Source organism: Rhododendron vialii, chromosome 4a (assembly GCF_030253575.1).
Source record: "Rhododendron vialii isolate Sample 1 chromosome 4a, ASM3025357v1".
NCBI lineage: Eukaryota > Viridiplantae > Streptophyta > Magnoliopsida > Ericales > Ericaceae > Rhododendron > Rhododendron vialii.
Window position 1 is genome coordinate 38,290,490 of NC_080560.1, and position 15,689 is coordinate 38,306,178.

At 37.9% G+C, this 15,689-nt stretch overlaps 3 protein-coding genes across 8 annotated transcripts; 2 read left to right on the forward strand and 1 right to left on the reverse strand.

Moving 5' to 3' along the window:
* Window positions 1–2,111: 2,111 nt before the first annotated feature.
* On the forward strand, window positions 2,112–6,421 carry LOC131324223 (uncharacterized). 3 transcript variants are annotated; one of them, XM_058356099.1, is made up of 3 exons: window positions 2,112–2,392; window positions 2,542–2,769; window positions 5,904–6,421. In XM_058356099.1, the coding sequence occupies exons 2-3, from the start codon at window positions 2,578–2,580 to the stop codon at window positions 6,261–6,263; spliced, it is 552 nt and encodes a 183-aa protein (XP_058212082.1). In that variant the 5' UTR covers window positions 2,112–2,392; window positions 2,542–2,577; the 3' UTR covers window positions 6,264–6,421. The 3 variants fall into 3 exon arrangements, with proteins under 3 accessions (XP_058212082.1, XP_058212083.1, XP_058212084.1); XM_058356100.1 differs by having other exon boundaries at window positions 2,155–2,392; window positions 2,571–2,769; XM_058356101.1 differs by having other exon boundaries at window positions 2,183–2,399; window positions 2,577–2,769.
* A 147-nt stretch (window positions 6,422–6,568) lies between these two features.
* Window positions 6,569–10,841, reverse strand: LOC131324224 (guanine nucleotide-binding protein subunit gamma 2-like). Of its 4 annotated transcripts, XM_058356105.1 has the most exons (6): window positions 10,632–10,841; window positions 10,417–10,551; window positions 7,276–7,328; window positions 7,136–7,180; window positions 6,942–7,036; window positions 6,569–6,830 (listed from the first exon to the last, which is right to left on the reverse strand). In XM_058356105.1, the coding sequence occupies exons 2-5, from the start codon at window positions 10,549–10,551 to the stop codon at window positions 6,952–6,954; spliced, it is 318 nt and encodes a 105-aa protein (XP_058212088.1). In that variant the 5' UTR covers window positions 10,632–10,841; the 3' UTR covers window positions 6,569–6,830; window positions 6,942–6,951. The 4 variants fall into 4 exon arrangements, with proteins under 4 accessions (XP_058212088.1, XP_058212087.1, XP_058212086.1 ...); XM_058356104.1 differs by having other exon boundaries at window positions 6,569–7,036; XM_058356103.1 differs by having other exon boundaries at window positions 10,417–10,803.
* Window positions 10,842–13,712: 2,871 nt separating this feature from the next.
* Window positions 13,713–14,216, forward strand: LOC131323999 (vegetative cell wall protein gp1-like). Its single transcript, XM_058355831.1, has one exon. It carries the CDS (start codon window positions 13,713–13,715, stop codon window positions 14,214–14,216), a length of 504 nt encoding a protein of 167 aa, XP_058211814.1.
* Window positions 14,217–15,689: the final 1,473 nt, after the last annotated feature.

Genomic DNA, 15,689 nt, shown 5'->3' on the forward strand with positions numbered 1-15,689 from the left:
CTTTATTCATGTGAAATGACAATAATGCCCTTCCTATATGAGAAGTGAATTCACAATTAAGAATAGTTTGGTAATTTTACATGAATATAGACAAGAAAATTGAGTGCAAGTGGATAAAAGGGGAGTGAAAAAGTCATTACCCAACCCAAAAATATAAGAGTTTTCAATTCGATGTGGTAAGTAATCGATCCAAGGTGTCTTTGACCTAGGCTCATTTGTTTTTTTATAGACAATAGGTATGATTGACGTCAATCATACCTTCATATGTTGAAGTCATTGGAATCCTAAATTGTCTTTGTTTTGTTTAAGCTTAACGCGGTTTCGAGTGACGAACGTTAACAAAAGGTAGAAATTACTTACATGTACCGTGTCACTCAAAATTGTGCTAAAGCTTAACGCGATTTTGAGTAACGTAACTCTTGACAAAAAGTAGAAGTACTAAAGACTATTTTACCTACGTACTATATCTCTCAAATCATGTTGAAGATCAGTTAGCGTTCTACCACTACGTATATTATACTACTTGAACGATGTAACCCGTACCCCAAGTCACACCAACAGCTGATTATTGAAAACGGAACTCAATTTGAACACAGCCAGTACTCCTATGGGCTTAAATATTCTCAGAGTTACGGGCCGGATTGAATGGGCCGGGCCAACCGCTTCCCTCACCCACACAAACAGGAATCTGCAATACTTAGGGCGTGTTTGATTGCAGATTTCGTTTTGAGGAGATTCGTAATAACGTGGGATTAGGATTGGGATTGAGAATGAGGTGGGATTATTAATGAGAAGATGAATTATTTATTCATGTTTGTTTTGCACGAGATTAGGATTGGGATTCGGATTGAGAATGGGAAGGGATTGTAAATAACATGTTTGTTTTGGTTAGGATTGGGATTGGGATTGGGATTGAAGTGTGTTTTTAAACATGTATTGCTCAATCCCATGGGGATGGGATTACTAGTAACACCACCCCCCCTCCCAATGGTATTGCTAATACCCCATTTTGGGGGATTAACAATCCCATGGGACAACTAGTCCCCCCTCCAAAAACCTAACCAAACGAGGAATTAATAGCCCCATGGGATTATTAATCCAATCATCCCCTCCCAAACCTCCTATCAAACACGCCCTTAAGGTTAAGAAGAGTGCTCCTGCAATGGAAGGTGCTGGGGCACCACGTATTCCACAACTACGCTCTGCTTTGTTTGGGTTGGAGTTTGAAATTTTTTTTGAAAAATAGTAAGAGTAATAAGTGGAGAGAGATAGAGAGAGAAATGTTGGAAGTAGGGAGAATCTAAGGGAAATTTTTTGAAAAATTCTTTTTGAATTGTGAAGAGAACAAAGAATAATCACTCCTATAGAACCTCGCTGTTTCAAGAGTACTTCAAGACCATTGAATAATCACTCCGATTGCATGGACACCATATACGTACTGTATCTTCATCATCTTCACTAAAGTTACTTTAATTTGACTTTTTTTGGCTCCCTTACGTGAGGCAACTTTGATGATTGAAATCGTTTATTCATATACGATTTGTCAGGAATATCAACCATATCTAAATTTATATTGATTGACAATCAGCAAATACATGATTGCAATTGTATTTATATTGACGCAAATGAGTTTTAAGAAAATGTGATTTTTTTTCCAACTAATATACCACTCAACTCTCAAAAATAACTTTCTAAAACCTCAACCAAACAAATAATTATCATCCTTTGATTAACCTAATGGTTACTATCATTGTCAAAAAGATTGTATAATCTGTAAAGCAAGAACTTAAAAAAGAATGCATCTTTTATTTGAAAAAAAAAACATTATTTCCAAATTAGAAGAATCTATATCTATCTTGTAAAAATAATTTGATTAGTTTTTAGAGAACGACAGTATTGTTTTGGAATTTAATTCCTGCTAATCATATTCCTATTTTTAGTCAATAAAATTCTTAATAATTATATTCATAGTAATCATATTTCTATTACTAATGAAAATTTCGGTCATCCAAACATAACCTAAGAATAATGATTTTCTTACTCGACTCCCTTAATTAAAGTACACATAACACAAGTACTAGTATTAAAAAAATAAATTGTAGAATTGCATTTTAAAAAAATGGGGTGCAAAAATCATTTTTCGCAAATTATACATATGTTTTGATCATTCATCGAACTTCCCAAAAAACCTCCCCAATAAATTATCTGAAACTTCACTCCTCGAGATTCTGTGTAATAAGACCTGGTCCGAATTTAGGGTTTTTCCACGGACTCCATCAGCTCCTCCCTTCTCCACCCGCCATCGGGGAACACACCCAGAAGTCCAATCGAATCCAAATCGACGCCGCCGGAAGAAAGCTTCGATCCTTTCCGCACAATAGTTTAATCCAAGGTCCGTTGTTTCTCCATCCAATGTCCTGTTTTATTTCGCCGCATCGCTGATCCGCTTTATAACATTTGTATTTGAGATTCAACCGATCCGTGACATATTTTACGAAGGCATGTGTATGTGCCGGTCTTGAATGCTGTTTAATCGTGTAGGTTTTGAGAGATTATCTGATAAATTTTAGGTGAAGGATGGGGGCATTGATGTCCAAGTTCTGGTTCATGTTGTTTCCTGCAAAGGAGTACAAGATTTGTGTTGTTGGATTGGACAACGCCGGTAAGACGACGACGCTTTACAAATTGCACTTGGGGGAGGTTGTCACTACGCACCCTACGGTTGGGAGCAACGTAGAGGAGCTTGTTTACAAGAATATACGATTCGAGGTGCGAAATAGCGAAACGATTACGTTATTGCTTCAGTGTTATTCTTATTGCTAAAATTGAACTATGCTTGATGAATTGTATCGAAGCCAGCCCGCCCTGCGTGGCCGCTTTAGGCCCCCGAAAATTTACAAATGTTAGGGGGCAGTCCAACAAATAAAAGGCTAGCACTTTTTGGGCATGGATGAGTTCATAGTGTTCGTATTATTTAGGGAAATTGGAAGGCTTTGTTGAAAGAAGAACTGGGTTTGATAGTTCTGAGATTTAATAAAACTAGTTGTTCGGGGGAGTGTAGGGCTGATTCAAGAATGGTTCGGGGTTAGAGGGGGTAGACGAAGACGGGATTTTCGGATTTTAATCCCCCTTCGTTTGCATAGATGGGAGTCGAGGTTTTGTAATCCCATGCTTGATTAATTTTGTTGACGTTATAGATATTCTTGGAGTATAGAGTATAGTATAGTTGGAGTATAGGGGTTCTTCCTATTTTTTTTTAGTATTGTTCTTGTATAGGACCTTTTATCCTTGGTTTTCTTTTTGTCTGGGGTTCTTCCTAATTTTCTTGAAGTGCACGGGTAAGTTTATTCCACTCAAACGTCCTACTGATTGCAATTGCCTCCTTTTGACTTAATTTCTTGGCTCTCTATTTGTATTTTACTGGCTCTGAGAACTTGTGCTATTTTTATTAAGTTATATATTTCATGTTTTGTGGAGGATTTTCAATCGCTGATTTTAGGTTTGCATTCTTACCATTCTTTTTTTCTTGTATCGTTTTGTTGAGATTTGACTCACTAATATAGTTGGGAAATGGGAGGTCCCTTTCTTCTGGGAGTGCACATTGTAGGGATAGTTGCACCATGGTGTTTCAATCTTTTGTGTTCTTTGTACTTTCTTGGTTTGCACCTGCACCTGTATGTTTGAATTTGTTTAGTGTTCCTTGTAACAAAGAAAGAAGTTAGATGGAAACTAATTATGGTGAATGGATAAGAATAGTCCATGCACGGACAGCCTTATGTGATTAGCATGTACTTTGATTCTGATTACTTGCAATTGAATAAATTACAAGAATGCCACAATAAAGTGGTTGTATCACGTGGGGATATTCGTAAAGGCCATTCCACTGTTGAACAGACACTGGTGCAAATTTTATGATGGAGTGTTGGTGATGAAGTATGTAGCTTTGCGAACCTGGAAAGAAGAGTAACTATAGATTTCTTCACAACTGGCCATCCTATCGAAGTAGATAACACATGTGGATGGGTCTATGGCACCCCTACAATAACAACCCTCCCACCGACAGGTCTGCTTATTAGGTCATACACATAATAGTAAGTAATACACATGGATGGCCAGACAGGTCAATGGCTTCAGAATGAGGTCTGCTTATTTTGTGCCCTCTATGCATAACAACCCTTTTATCTTCTGCTATATCCAATTAGATTTGAATAGCTTACAGTGAAATTAGATAGGAATGCAGAGTATATCTCATTCCGGCAAGAAAATTTGTAATATCAAGATATGCGATGTTAGTAGACACTTCAAAATTTTGATAGTAAAAGCCTGAATTAAGTTTCTTTTTGGATAAATGTGTTGCTATTAATGTGTTGGTCCCTTGAACATAATTTTGGATCCACCAGTGCACATAGTTATCTTCACAATTTCAATGACACGAAGTCATTGTGAAAGATTGCAATATCCAGGGGATTTTCTAGGGAAAACAGGAGAAGATTGGACATGGCGTACATATGTCAGGGAGCATTTTTTTTGTACCCCTTCAACCATCTCTTCACCACTCTTCCATGTAAAAGGAAGAAAGAAAGAGATGTTTGTTTGCTGTAGTTTTAAGTTTGACAACTTCTAAAGTCAATAACAAACCTATGTCTCTACATTCGGGGTGCTAATATGTCGTCCAAACAAATTTGGTCCCTGGAATATGATCATAAAGATTCAGATAATTAACCATGTTGCTCCAGTACCTATAGAACTAAAATACTATGTTTCCAAAAACGATCATTGTCTCAAAGTCATAAATTGCCTTTAGAGGCAGACCTTCAATAGAATCAATACTGGTGAAAATTTACACAGTTGGTGGTTGGAAAATTTCTGTTTCCCTCATTCGACTTTTGTGGTTCATTCTGTGTTAATTTGTGCATCAAACTTTGAATTGCTGTTACAAAACATTTTTTTGGAGGAATTTTCGCTTGTGGTTGCTGGATAGCGTTGTTATGTAGCTGACTGTAGCTCAGATGAATCATCTGTGCGTAATTTTGACTGTATCAGTTGGTTTTTATATCCGATGCACCGGCTTGCTGAAATTTTATATCCTCTTTTCTAGGACCATCATGGTCGTAGACTTGTAGGCTTTCCACCTTTTCATCTTTTGTAGAGGTGGAGATCTGGATTCTTAGATATTGAGAGGCCTTTTATGACCGTAAACATTCAGCCACTTAGATTTTATCAAGATGCTGCGCAGTCCTTTGAATGGCAAGTAATGAATGGATACTAAGAGCTTTTGAACTGATGAGTTACATTGTGGCTCAATATACAAGCCTTGTACCTTTTCTCCTGTAGTGAATGGTTGCTACGCAGTCCTTCGGAATTTTTGTTACCGAGTGACGGTAAAAAAGTGTGTCTCCAGAGTGATTCCAACTGCAAATTGACTAAAATGAGTGCGTGTTCTGCAAAAGGCAAGGTTTTGAGTAGTGATACACCCATGCATGTCAATTCCTTATTCTGCTCATTGAATGTTAGGACGCTGTCTAAGCCAATGCTGCATTTCACAAATATATAATGGTTTGAACTCTAGTTCTTTTGGGCATTTTAGTTGGATATAGCTTAATGTAAATGTGGGATGCAGAGTTATGATCCTCCATTTAGAGTTGTACCATGCATAGAAATATAGAAATAAACAAATTAATTTCAATCAAGCTACTCTGGTTCTTGAAACTTTTTTCTTCTTTCATTCAAAATTTTCTGCCCATTTCTTTTCTTATTAGACCAACAACTGAAGAAGTGTTACATTGATCATGTTTAATTTTGAAAGTTGTTCGTCTTGGTTTGGTTTCTGAATCCGTTTCCCTCATTATCTTCTCTCTGGGCGGTACTTGATTTAATCCAACTTTGTAATGTTTCTTCATCAGGTCTGGGATCTTGGTGGACAAGACAGACTTAGGACATCATGGGCGACATACTATCGTGGTACTCACGCTGTCATTGTAGTAATTGACAGCACAGATAGAGCCAGAATCGGCATTATGAAGGATGAACTGTTCCGGCTTCTCCCACACGAGGATCTTCAAAATTCTGTTGTACTTATTTTCGCAAACAAACAAGACATCAAGGACGCGATGACTCCCGCTGAGATAACCGATGCCCTTTCCCTTCATAGCATCAAGAACCAAGATTGGCACATTCAAGCTTGCTGTGCCCTCACCGGAGAGGGGCTTTACGATGGTTTGGGGTGGATCGCTCAGCGAGTCACTGGAAAAACACCGAGCTAGATATGGAAACATAAAAATGTATCTGTGTTTTGTGGATTTGAAGAATTGAAGATTGATGCGTCTTCCGTGTACCATTTAATCGTGTATACATTGGGAGGATCTTGATTCGTGTACATTGCATGTCAAGCGATTTGGCAATTGAGTTTTTATTTTCGGGACATGGCTTCTCAGCCGTCCACTTAAGTGGACTGCAATGTGTAATTGGTCCATTTGTAATTGGTCCATTTTGGGGCCTATCATGTTTTGGAACCGCTCGTCTTCTAGAACTCAGTTGAGAAAAGGAAGGGAAAAAAAAATCTATATTCTGCTCAAAAGGAGGATAACATATAAAATGCAAGAGTCAACCACATTAGGATAATATAACAAGATCTTTCTTTTTTTTTTGGTAATCGAGGAACAACCATGCAGCCGACCACTATTGGACCCGACTGCGCAATCCAAACTTCAGGGGAGACTAGTACAACAACTCACCGCCATGGCTCCCCTCTTAAATCATGGTTTGTTGCTAGCAAGTTATAACATTTCTTCCATTGTCGACTCTTATAAGCAAAGAAAAACTGTAGTTTTCTGCACAAAGGAGCATCATTTTATTTTACATTTGCCAAAAAAACGGTTACCATGTGGAAGCTACCAATACCTTTTGATTTCAACAAATGTGAATGGAAGTTGATTCTTTACCGGAAACCTGTCACAGAATACAGCATCTACAACCCTGCGAATGTTTCGGTCCTTCAAACCATCGATCCCAGGAAGGATCTGTTGGGCCATTTGTTCTGCCATACCAAAAAAAGGAATTCTTTCAGACATCAAAGATTGATGGAAAGGTGTAATTTCACATGAATGCAGATAGTGTGATAGAAGAGAGGACGTACACTGGAAGTAATGGATCTGGTTTTGTTTCGACGACAGCGATGATTCTGCATGCGTAAATTAGATACAATAAGAGAATTCCTAATGGTCCTAGATTCAGTCACACATCATTTTGTAAGTGCAAATGTTTTCAGGTACTTACTCTTTGCACAAAGCTGAGGCAGCCTCTGTTTTTTCAAGTTGTTCCAGCTCTTCCTGTATCAAGGGTTAGGTTAAGGAAAAGGATATCTGAAATTACCACAAACTAAACTTATCTGTGTGCCAGAAAAATCTGTACTGTCTAATCGAAGCATTTCATCGAAAACGCAACTTGATAGTAAGTATAATGGTTACTAATCCAGCAATCATGCTGGGATTAACGTTCTTCAAGAATAATAGTAAGTATAATGGTTACTAATCCAGCAATCATGCTGGGATTAACGTTCTTCAAGAATATAGAGCTGACAGGTTAGTTGGGTACCAAGTTCTCAACAAGACATAATCCAGGATTTTTCACAGTCGACAGTTTACCAGACAAAAAAGAAAATCTCCTCTTTCAGTGGGAAATACAGACTCAAGCCTAGGCCGATGAATTCTATCAAACTTTTGTGCTGATATAGTACTACTGCTAAACTACACTCAACAGGCCTTATCTTTTCATAACCCGTTTCGCAATGGGCTTTCATTACTAGTTGATTTGACTTAACTAGTTTTCCTTGCAGGATATCTGATTCCTATTAGTATTTCATCATGAATGTGCATACATGATCTTAACAGCTATGTCATGTGAACTCCGGTACAACAGATGTTCACGTGTCTGATCTTCCTAAAGTGAAATATCAATGATATGGAGATAAGACTCTAAAAGTTAGGTATGGGTGTGGGTAAACCTTCAGAACACTTGCTTGTAGTGTAATGTTTGTACAATATTTCTTTGATAAAATCGTCATAGATCATTCGAAAATAAGTAATAAAATCCACTAGGATTCTAGGAATAAGGAAAAATAGGAAAATTTATATTCTCCATACAGGTGAGGTTAGAAATGTGTATTTTCTAGCTGATGTGAGTATCTTTTCCTTCACCTATCATCAGTATATAAATCAGACGATGCAAGTGTCTAATGGGGTATGGGTGTTGGACACAAATCTCACACCCTTGTGCAAGCGTGACACAGGTGCTTAAATAGATTTAGAAGAGTCTACATAAAATAGATTCAGAGTTTTCGTGGTAACAACATGGCTTAGTCTTTATTCCTCACTAATGTTGGTGGACCTAATTGTACTGGTGAACATGATTTGCAAACAAAAGGTAACACTAAATCTCACCCAGCATCACAATTCGTTGAATTCAAACCTTCAGAAATAGAGGAAAATAACATTCAAGTAGGTACCATCAAATCGTAACAATTTACCCTCGAAATTTTGGGAGCTTCCAATTAAGATTTCAGCATAAGCTAAACCATTCATAGTAAACTTCCACTGTATACAGATGAGTAAAAAGCTCAATTAGAACTGAACATACAGCTGCGTTGGGGACATTTTTTTCTGATGAAACAATTGGTACAGCCACAAGAATTTACTTCCATTTGGACTTCATTGACTGCGCTTACTAATTTATTTTTGGTCTCTTTCCTAATCGAATTAAGTAGTTTGTCGTCTGGTAATTGTGACTTCTTGGCTATATTAGTCCTATATCTTCCATCAGCCCCTCGTAATTAAGGTTCAAAACCTTTTTAGTAACTGCTATTAGCAAAACCCATGTGAAGTTCCCAAGCCATATTACAAAAGACAACATGCTGCTTCCACAGGACCGCAGCTAAATCTCAACGAGATCCCACGTCTCTGTATCCTTTCAATACTGTCATTTTTTTTCCCCAGTCATTAGCTTCACACCATAATTTCTGCTTTTGTTTTCAAATGTTTCTGTATTTTCCTTCATTAACACTATCCCATGTAACTTTGCTCCTGCAAATTCTATTTTACCAAAAAATTCTATAATGGACAAGTGGCATCATCAGACTTGGAGAACATATGCACCTTTAGCCAAGGGAATGATGGTTTAATGGTGCACAGGCCACGTGCATGACTCAAGATTTATCGGGACCAAGGGGTATAGAATCCCAAACAAGGGGGTTAACAGAGACAACGGCTAACTTATGAAGCACAAAATCATCGGAACAGTAGTCGATGAAGAAGTCACTCTTGCGCCCCCTTAAAATCTCTGTTAAAAAACGAGACCCAATATATTAGGATGGAAAATCCACAAAACATTATAGCCAATCTTCCGATCATCCCTTGGTGTTCGCTAACACCATGGATAAGTTATAAGATTATTCCAAGATTCTAATATTTTTGGGAAGATGCAAGGTTCTAAATTGGCACAAGCAACTGTTGGGCTTGTGAAGCCTGATTCGATTTAGGTCCTGCTTCGCTGAAACCCTAGCTTATAAATAGTTGCTATACGCAACAACCAATGTATCTCGTACTCTTTTCATTTGAATTACGTAATGGAACTAGTGTGAGCCGTGGATTTCCTAAACTACACAGTTGGCAAACCACGTAACAATCTCGGTGTCTTGCGTTCTAGTTTTCTGTTCTTGATTATCTTTGCGCGTTGTGTGTTTGTTGGTTTGGCCGTACTCTCAAGTCTCAACAGCAACTACATCATCCTTATCCACCAATCGGATACAAGTTTTAGAAGCTCTGCATTCCCCCAGACCATTTGAGAGTACGAACATAATTGCTGTCATACTCAACCCTTAATTAGCACAATACATGAATAACCACTGGCCCACTCCTTCCTGTTAAAATATGAGAGAAGAAATGTTTTATTGAATTCGATAACACTATACAACGAGCTCCTCTATTTATAGAGGAGAGGGAGCCTAATTAAGGAAGGAAATCATACCAATTAACTATGGAAGAAAATCATCCTAATTACAATCAAATCTCAATCTCAATATTATGATATGGTCACAATATTATTTATTATATACATTTATTTTAACACTTCCTATCCAAGAGTCAATAAAATACACTGTAATCACAAACCAAACAAAACCAAGCCGTGTTTCCTATTCAACTCGGGTTGGCTACATGGATTCTCTTTCGCAATTCCGCTAACAAATACAAAGCAAATATCAGAAAGAATTGACCGTTCACAAAAAATGCCAACCCACTTCAAGACTCCAACTTTCCCTCCACAATCAATCAAATAGGTAAAAAAAACACATCAAGGCGAAAATCAACATATATTAGAAACCAGAACTTCAAAAAACCCATCAAAGTAGGAGAGCGAATTAACCTCCAAGAACCTAGTTTCCTGCTCAAGTCGCTTCAAATCAGCCGAAATTCGATGCTTCCCTCGTGTATCAGGCGCCGCCGCAGCCCACCGAAGCTGCTGGTTTCCCTGAACGGCTGAATCGGATTGCATGTCCATCTGCATAAACAGACCCACCAATTATATCTATCTATATGTGTCTATACGTGTAGAGATGTGGGTAACAATTAAAAACCAACCCTGGTCTATTGAATCTCCATTCCAAGAGCCAACAGCAAATCTTGTGTGTGTAGTGAGAGTGGGGGAGGGGGGGAATGGGATTCTCACTCTCCCTCTCTCTCTCTCACAGATTTTGGTGGGTATGCAAGATTTTGTAACTCCTGACTAGAGGGGGAAATGTAGAGGAGGGAATCTTGAGGGTGGATAGAGGGGTTGGTGGAAAATTATTCGGTGTCATGTGGCGGTGCCGGTTCTTTTTCTCGGGATCCGGGGTGCTATAGTGCACCCTGCACTACACGTGTCGTGCGGCTACCAATCCGAGCCGTCCGGCCGTCCATTTCGGTAATTGACGGCTCAGATTTTCATCAGAACAATGAACGATTTGAATTTGTAGGAATTCGGATTAAACTTGAGCACTTTATATCGAGATGGACAGTCGGATCTGTCGCACTTCAGCAACTCCCAATCCCTTTTTCTCACGGCACACCGTTGTGACTTGTGAGAGACAAAGACAAATGTGTACACCTCATACTGATATGGGGTTTAAAAAAAAAGGTAAAAATGCTAGGAACACAAATTCAAATACAATACTAGATATAACTTCTCACGTACATATGAGACCCATATGTATTAGTATGTGTGAATCTCATATGTATGTGAAATGTGTTTGGATTATTGAGTATGCAACACTTTTGAAAAAAAAGAGCTTGGGACCTCATTTCGAAATAAAAAGATGGAAATATTAAAAAAAGAGCTTTGGGCCTTTTTTTCACTGCACAATAATTGTCACCATAAATTTAAGCAGTCAACGAAGTAGTGAATTTTACGGCACATCACTCGGCCATATTCAACCACATCACTCTTACATACATGCGAGTTCCATAAATTTGATCATGGAATAGAATTTACACGTATATAAAAGTGATATGATTTGAATGTAGTGGAGTGATGTATCCGTAGCATTATTCATTTTTTTATGGCTACCTCGACATGAGAAATTTTTCAGTGTTGAGTGGGTACCACGTGGTGCTCGCCTGGTGCATCTAGATCGTCCATTTTGGTTTTGGACGACTTGGATTTGGAGAGAGAGAAAGAGAAGAGAGAGTATTTCAATCTGAACCGTTCAATATACTTTTGGACGTTTTGAATGTGTCCGCTTAGGTACCAAATCAGTCAGGTAACGAGGTACCCATCCGGCACCGGAAAATTTCTCCCCCGACATCCCTTCGGGCAGTATATTATTATTCTTACAAAAAGTTGTTATTCTTTCCTCCCCTTTGCTGTGTGCTTTTGTCTCTCTCTCATTCTTTCTGGTTTCTTTTTCCCATGCCTTTGTTCCCCATCAAACCAACACATTTTGTGGAGCGTGAAACACAATCATATACTCCAATATAAAGCCATCTCTCTCTCTGTCTCTGTCTCTGTCTCGAATTTGTGTTGAATTTTGTTTTAGAAAACTTTAAAGAGCAGAAGTAAAAGAAAATTAGTACTCCTCCATAAGACAAAAAACCAAAAGAAAAGAAATTGCTAAAAACCGCCGGACACAACAGGGCAATTGCGAGGTTAGATAATTATGATTAAGTTTTTTTTTTTTTAAATAACAGATAGGAGAGAGATCATTTACATCATATATGAAGGAGTACAAAGTACAAATTAAGACACTATATTTGTAAGAGTTATTGAGATAACAAAACCCAACAATTAAACCAATACAAGAAGTAAGTCTATCATAGTAAAAAATAAATAAAGAAAGAAAGGAATCCTATTTAGATAAGAACACCCACGTATAAATCAGGGCATTCGAACTCTTAACTTTTTTTGTAAGATGCAAAATTACTGCCAAGTTGATTAAATTATTATTAGTTGAGTATAGAACTCTCCACCTTTGGAGAAGATTGGAAGAGTGAATTACACTGCGTGTGGCTCCAACCAGGATTTAGGGGTGGTTGTATCGGGGCAAAATAATATCGTCCCGAGTCCAAAAACTTGATCTGAAACGTTCACTTGAAAGATCTTATCGCATAGTATAGTCTATGACCTTGCAAAAAAATTGAGTCTATTGAACATCGATAACCTAGTGAATGAATCTTTTGTTTAGTTATCAATGTCCAAATATTAAGCCAAAAATTAAGTAAAAAAGAGTGATTGGTTCACTAGTTTATCAATGTTCGATCTACGTACTTAATGTTTTGCAAGAAGCATAGTAAGCAATGAGATCTTTCAAGTGTACATTTCAGATCATGTTTTCGAGTTCGGGACAACATTGTTTTGAGCCCCCCAAATCCTTGTGCTTGTCGTGTGTGCGATTCAAGCTCTACTCTTAAAAATCAAGCTCAGGTTTTCGGTAGTAAATAAATTTTGTGGAAAAATTTATAGCAATCAAGTTGTTAGATATTTTCGATAGTGAATAAAGTTGTTAAGAAATGTCAAGTTATTTTCGGTTGTAAATAAATTGTAGATGAGTTTATGAGTAGAGTTACAGAAGTAAAAGAAAGTTTTTGTTGACAAAATTAGTTAACGTGAACAAGATGATAAAATTCCAAAAACCTATTAATCTGTGTAAACGACATGTTAAAAACTCTACCTTTTTTTCTCAAATTGCTATGGAAACATGGCCTAAAATCAAATTGGAGCCATTGGTTCAGTCGTGGGAGTTCTATCCCCTTGGCTTTTCTATCCTTTGTGCGATGATGAAGGCCTAATTTGATGTAATGGTTATCGATCGCTTTGTTATCAATAAAATCGGAAAATGATATTGCCACTACAATGCAGACATTTTAAAAAATAAAGAAAAGTGATTAGGAAATGACACTGATTTTGAAATATTTGTATTAATTTTTAGAATGGCAATATTATTTTTTATGAAATCTATCCCGAACTTTGGAAAAAAATAAAATAAATACGGCCACGTCCAGTGACGACGATTTCACAAGCGATCACACGTGTCATACAGGTGTCTTCTCCAGGGCACGTGTCATATTTGCAGCAATCTTGACATCTTGTTCTTTCTTGTAATGCTTCTGCTCCGCTCCACCGGCCGCACCAACATATACCCATCCTCTCTCTCCTCTCTCTCTCTCTCTCTCAAATTTTCCACTTTCATGGTGCTACCCAAGAGTCTAGCACGCTTCATCGCCATGTCCACTGCCTCTTCTTCAATCTCGTCAAACCTCAACAACTTCAAAATACCAATCCCATTTCATTCCTCTGCCAAGACCAAGGCCTTCTCACTGCTAAAGATGCCCCAAGCTCGTCAAACCCCCAAACCCATCTCCATTTCAGCCCACTGGGTCCCAAATCACCCGCCAGACCCGCCGGAGTTCCCTTCCCCGCGTCAAATAGATCCTCCTTCAATGCTGCTGGAGGTTCTCGCGCCTCCGAATATTCCGGATTTCGACCCAATTCCGCCGGCTGATCCTCCGCCGGTTTCGCCTGGGCCGAACCCCGGCCCAGATTTTCCGGGCCCACCGATGCCGTCGCCGCCTACTCCAGACGCTCCGCGACCGCCAATTCCCTCACCTCTGGGCCCGGACGTGTATCCCCCTAACCGGCCGGAGATTGGCCCCCCGCTGCCGATACAACCCGATATTCCCCCACCCTTTTAGTGCACAGATGTAGTTTTTCACTCCTTTTCTTTTCTATCTGGTTTATTTATCTTTAGACTTGTTGATATATGTATATATATATATATAGCCCGGCTTTTTTGTTCTTCAGTTACTAGTTAATTACTACTATAAAAGTAGAAGGGATTCTCTCTCTCTTTTTGCCCTTGCCTCTTGGATTGATGAGGTTGATAACTTGACACAGCATGTTCTAGTTTGCAAAGTCATGCATGACAAACCCTAAGGCTGGGTTGTTGTCAACTTTTTTATTTTTTTAAATTTTTTCGTTTTGTGTAGTTTGTTCGTAAATTTTTGTTAAATTTACGTCATATGTTTTGAATTAACTATCCATTTTGACTAGAAAAGTCGAAAAGGTAAGAAATTATGATTAGAAGCAAACAAAATTACGAAAAAAAAGACCAAACAAAAATTCACTTTAAACAAAAATTATTGATTCATATTTTTATATTTTACTAATTTATCTTTTATCTTGTTGAGATGGATGATTAATTTAAAAAATTATTACAAACATAGAACTCAAAAAGTTGCGAAAATGTACAAAAAAAAAGTTGCGAAAAAGTAAAAAAAATACTGAAAAAGTTTACAAGAACCCATCGTAAGGGTTTGGCTGAGTAGTTTTGGAGCATGGGCTTTTGTTGTTGTTGAAGTGGTTAATGTCATATCATCAAGAGATATGGGAGTGAACCAAAATTACTAAAATTTAGGCGCAAGCACCTACTGCAAAAGCAAATCGACGGGAACGTTAGACATTGGGAGTGAACCAAAATTACTAAAATTTAGGCGCAAACACCCATTGCAAAAGCAAACCGACGAAAACGTCCGACATAAGAACGAGTTAGGCGCAAGCACCTACTACAAAAGCAAATCGACGGGAACGTCAGACATTGGGAGTGAACCAAAATTATTAAAATCTAGGCGCAAACACCCATTCGACGGGAACGTCAGACATTGGGTGTGAACCAAAATTATTAAAATCTAGGCGCAAACACCCATTGCAAAAGCAAACCGACGAAAACGTCTGACATAAGAACGAATTGTAGAAAAACGAGTTGCAGAAAAGGTGATAGAGAATCTTACAAGAACATTCAATTCAAATCTTAAATCCTAAGAAAAAGTGATAGAGAATCTTACAAAGAACATCCAATTCAAATCTTAAATCCTAAAATAAGCCCGGATGAAATTTAGAACACGGTTGGAAAATGGATTTTTGCTAATTCATTTAACCAGGAAAATCTCTTTGCTCGCAGTCCCCTCCTTTCAAAAAATGGGTAGGAAAATTTGATTTTTCCCGGTTAACTCGTGATAATTGTGATTTCTTATATATGTCACTGTATTGAGAAAGCAAAAACGTCTCGAGTCTAAGAGCATACTCATTGTAATAAACAAATTGGTGTAGATAAGTAAATTTAACAACAATACTCTAAAAACACACCATATTGTAATAAGCAAAATTAA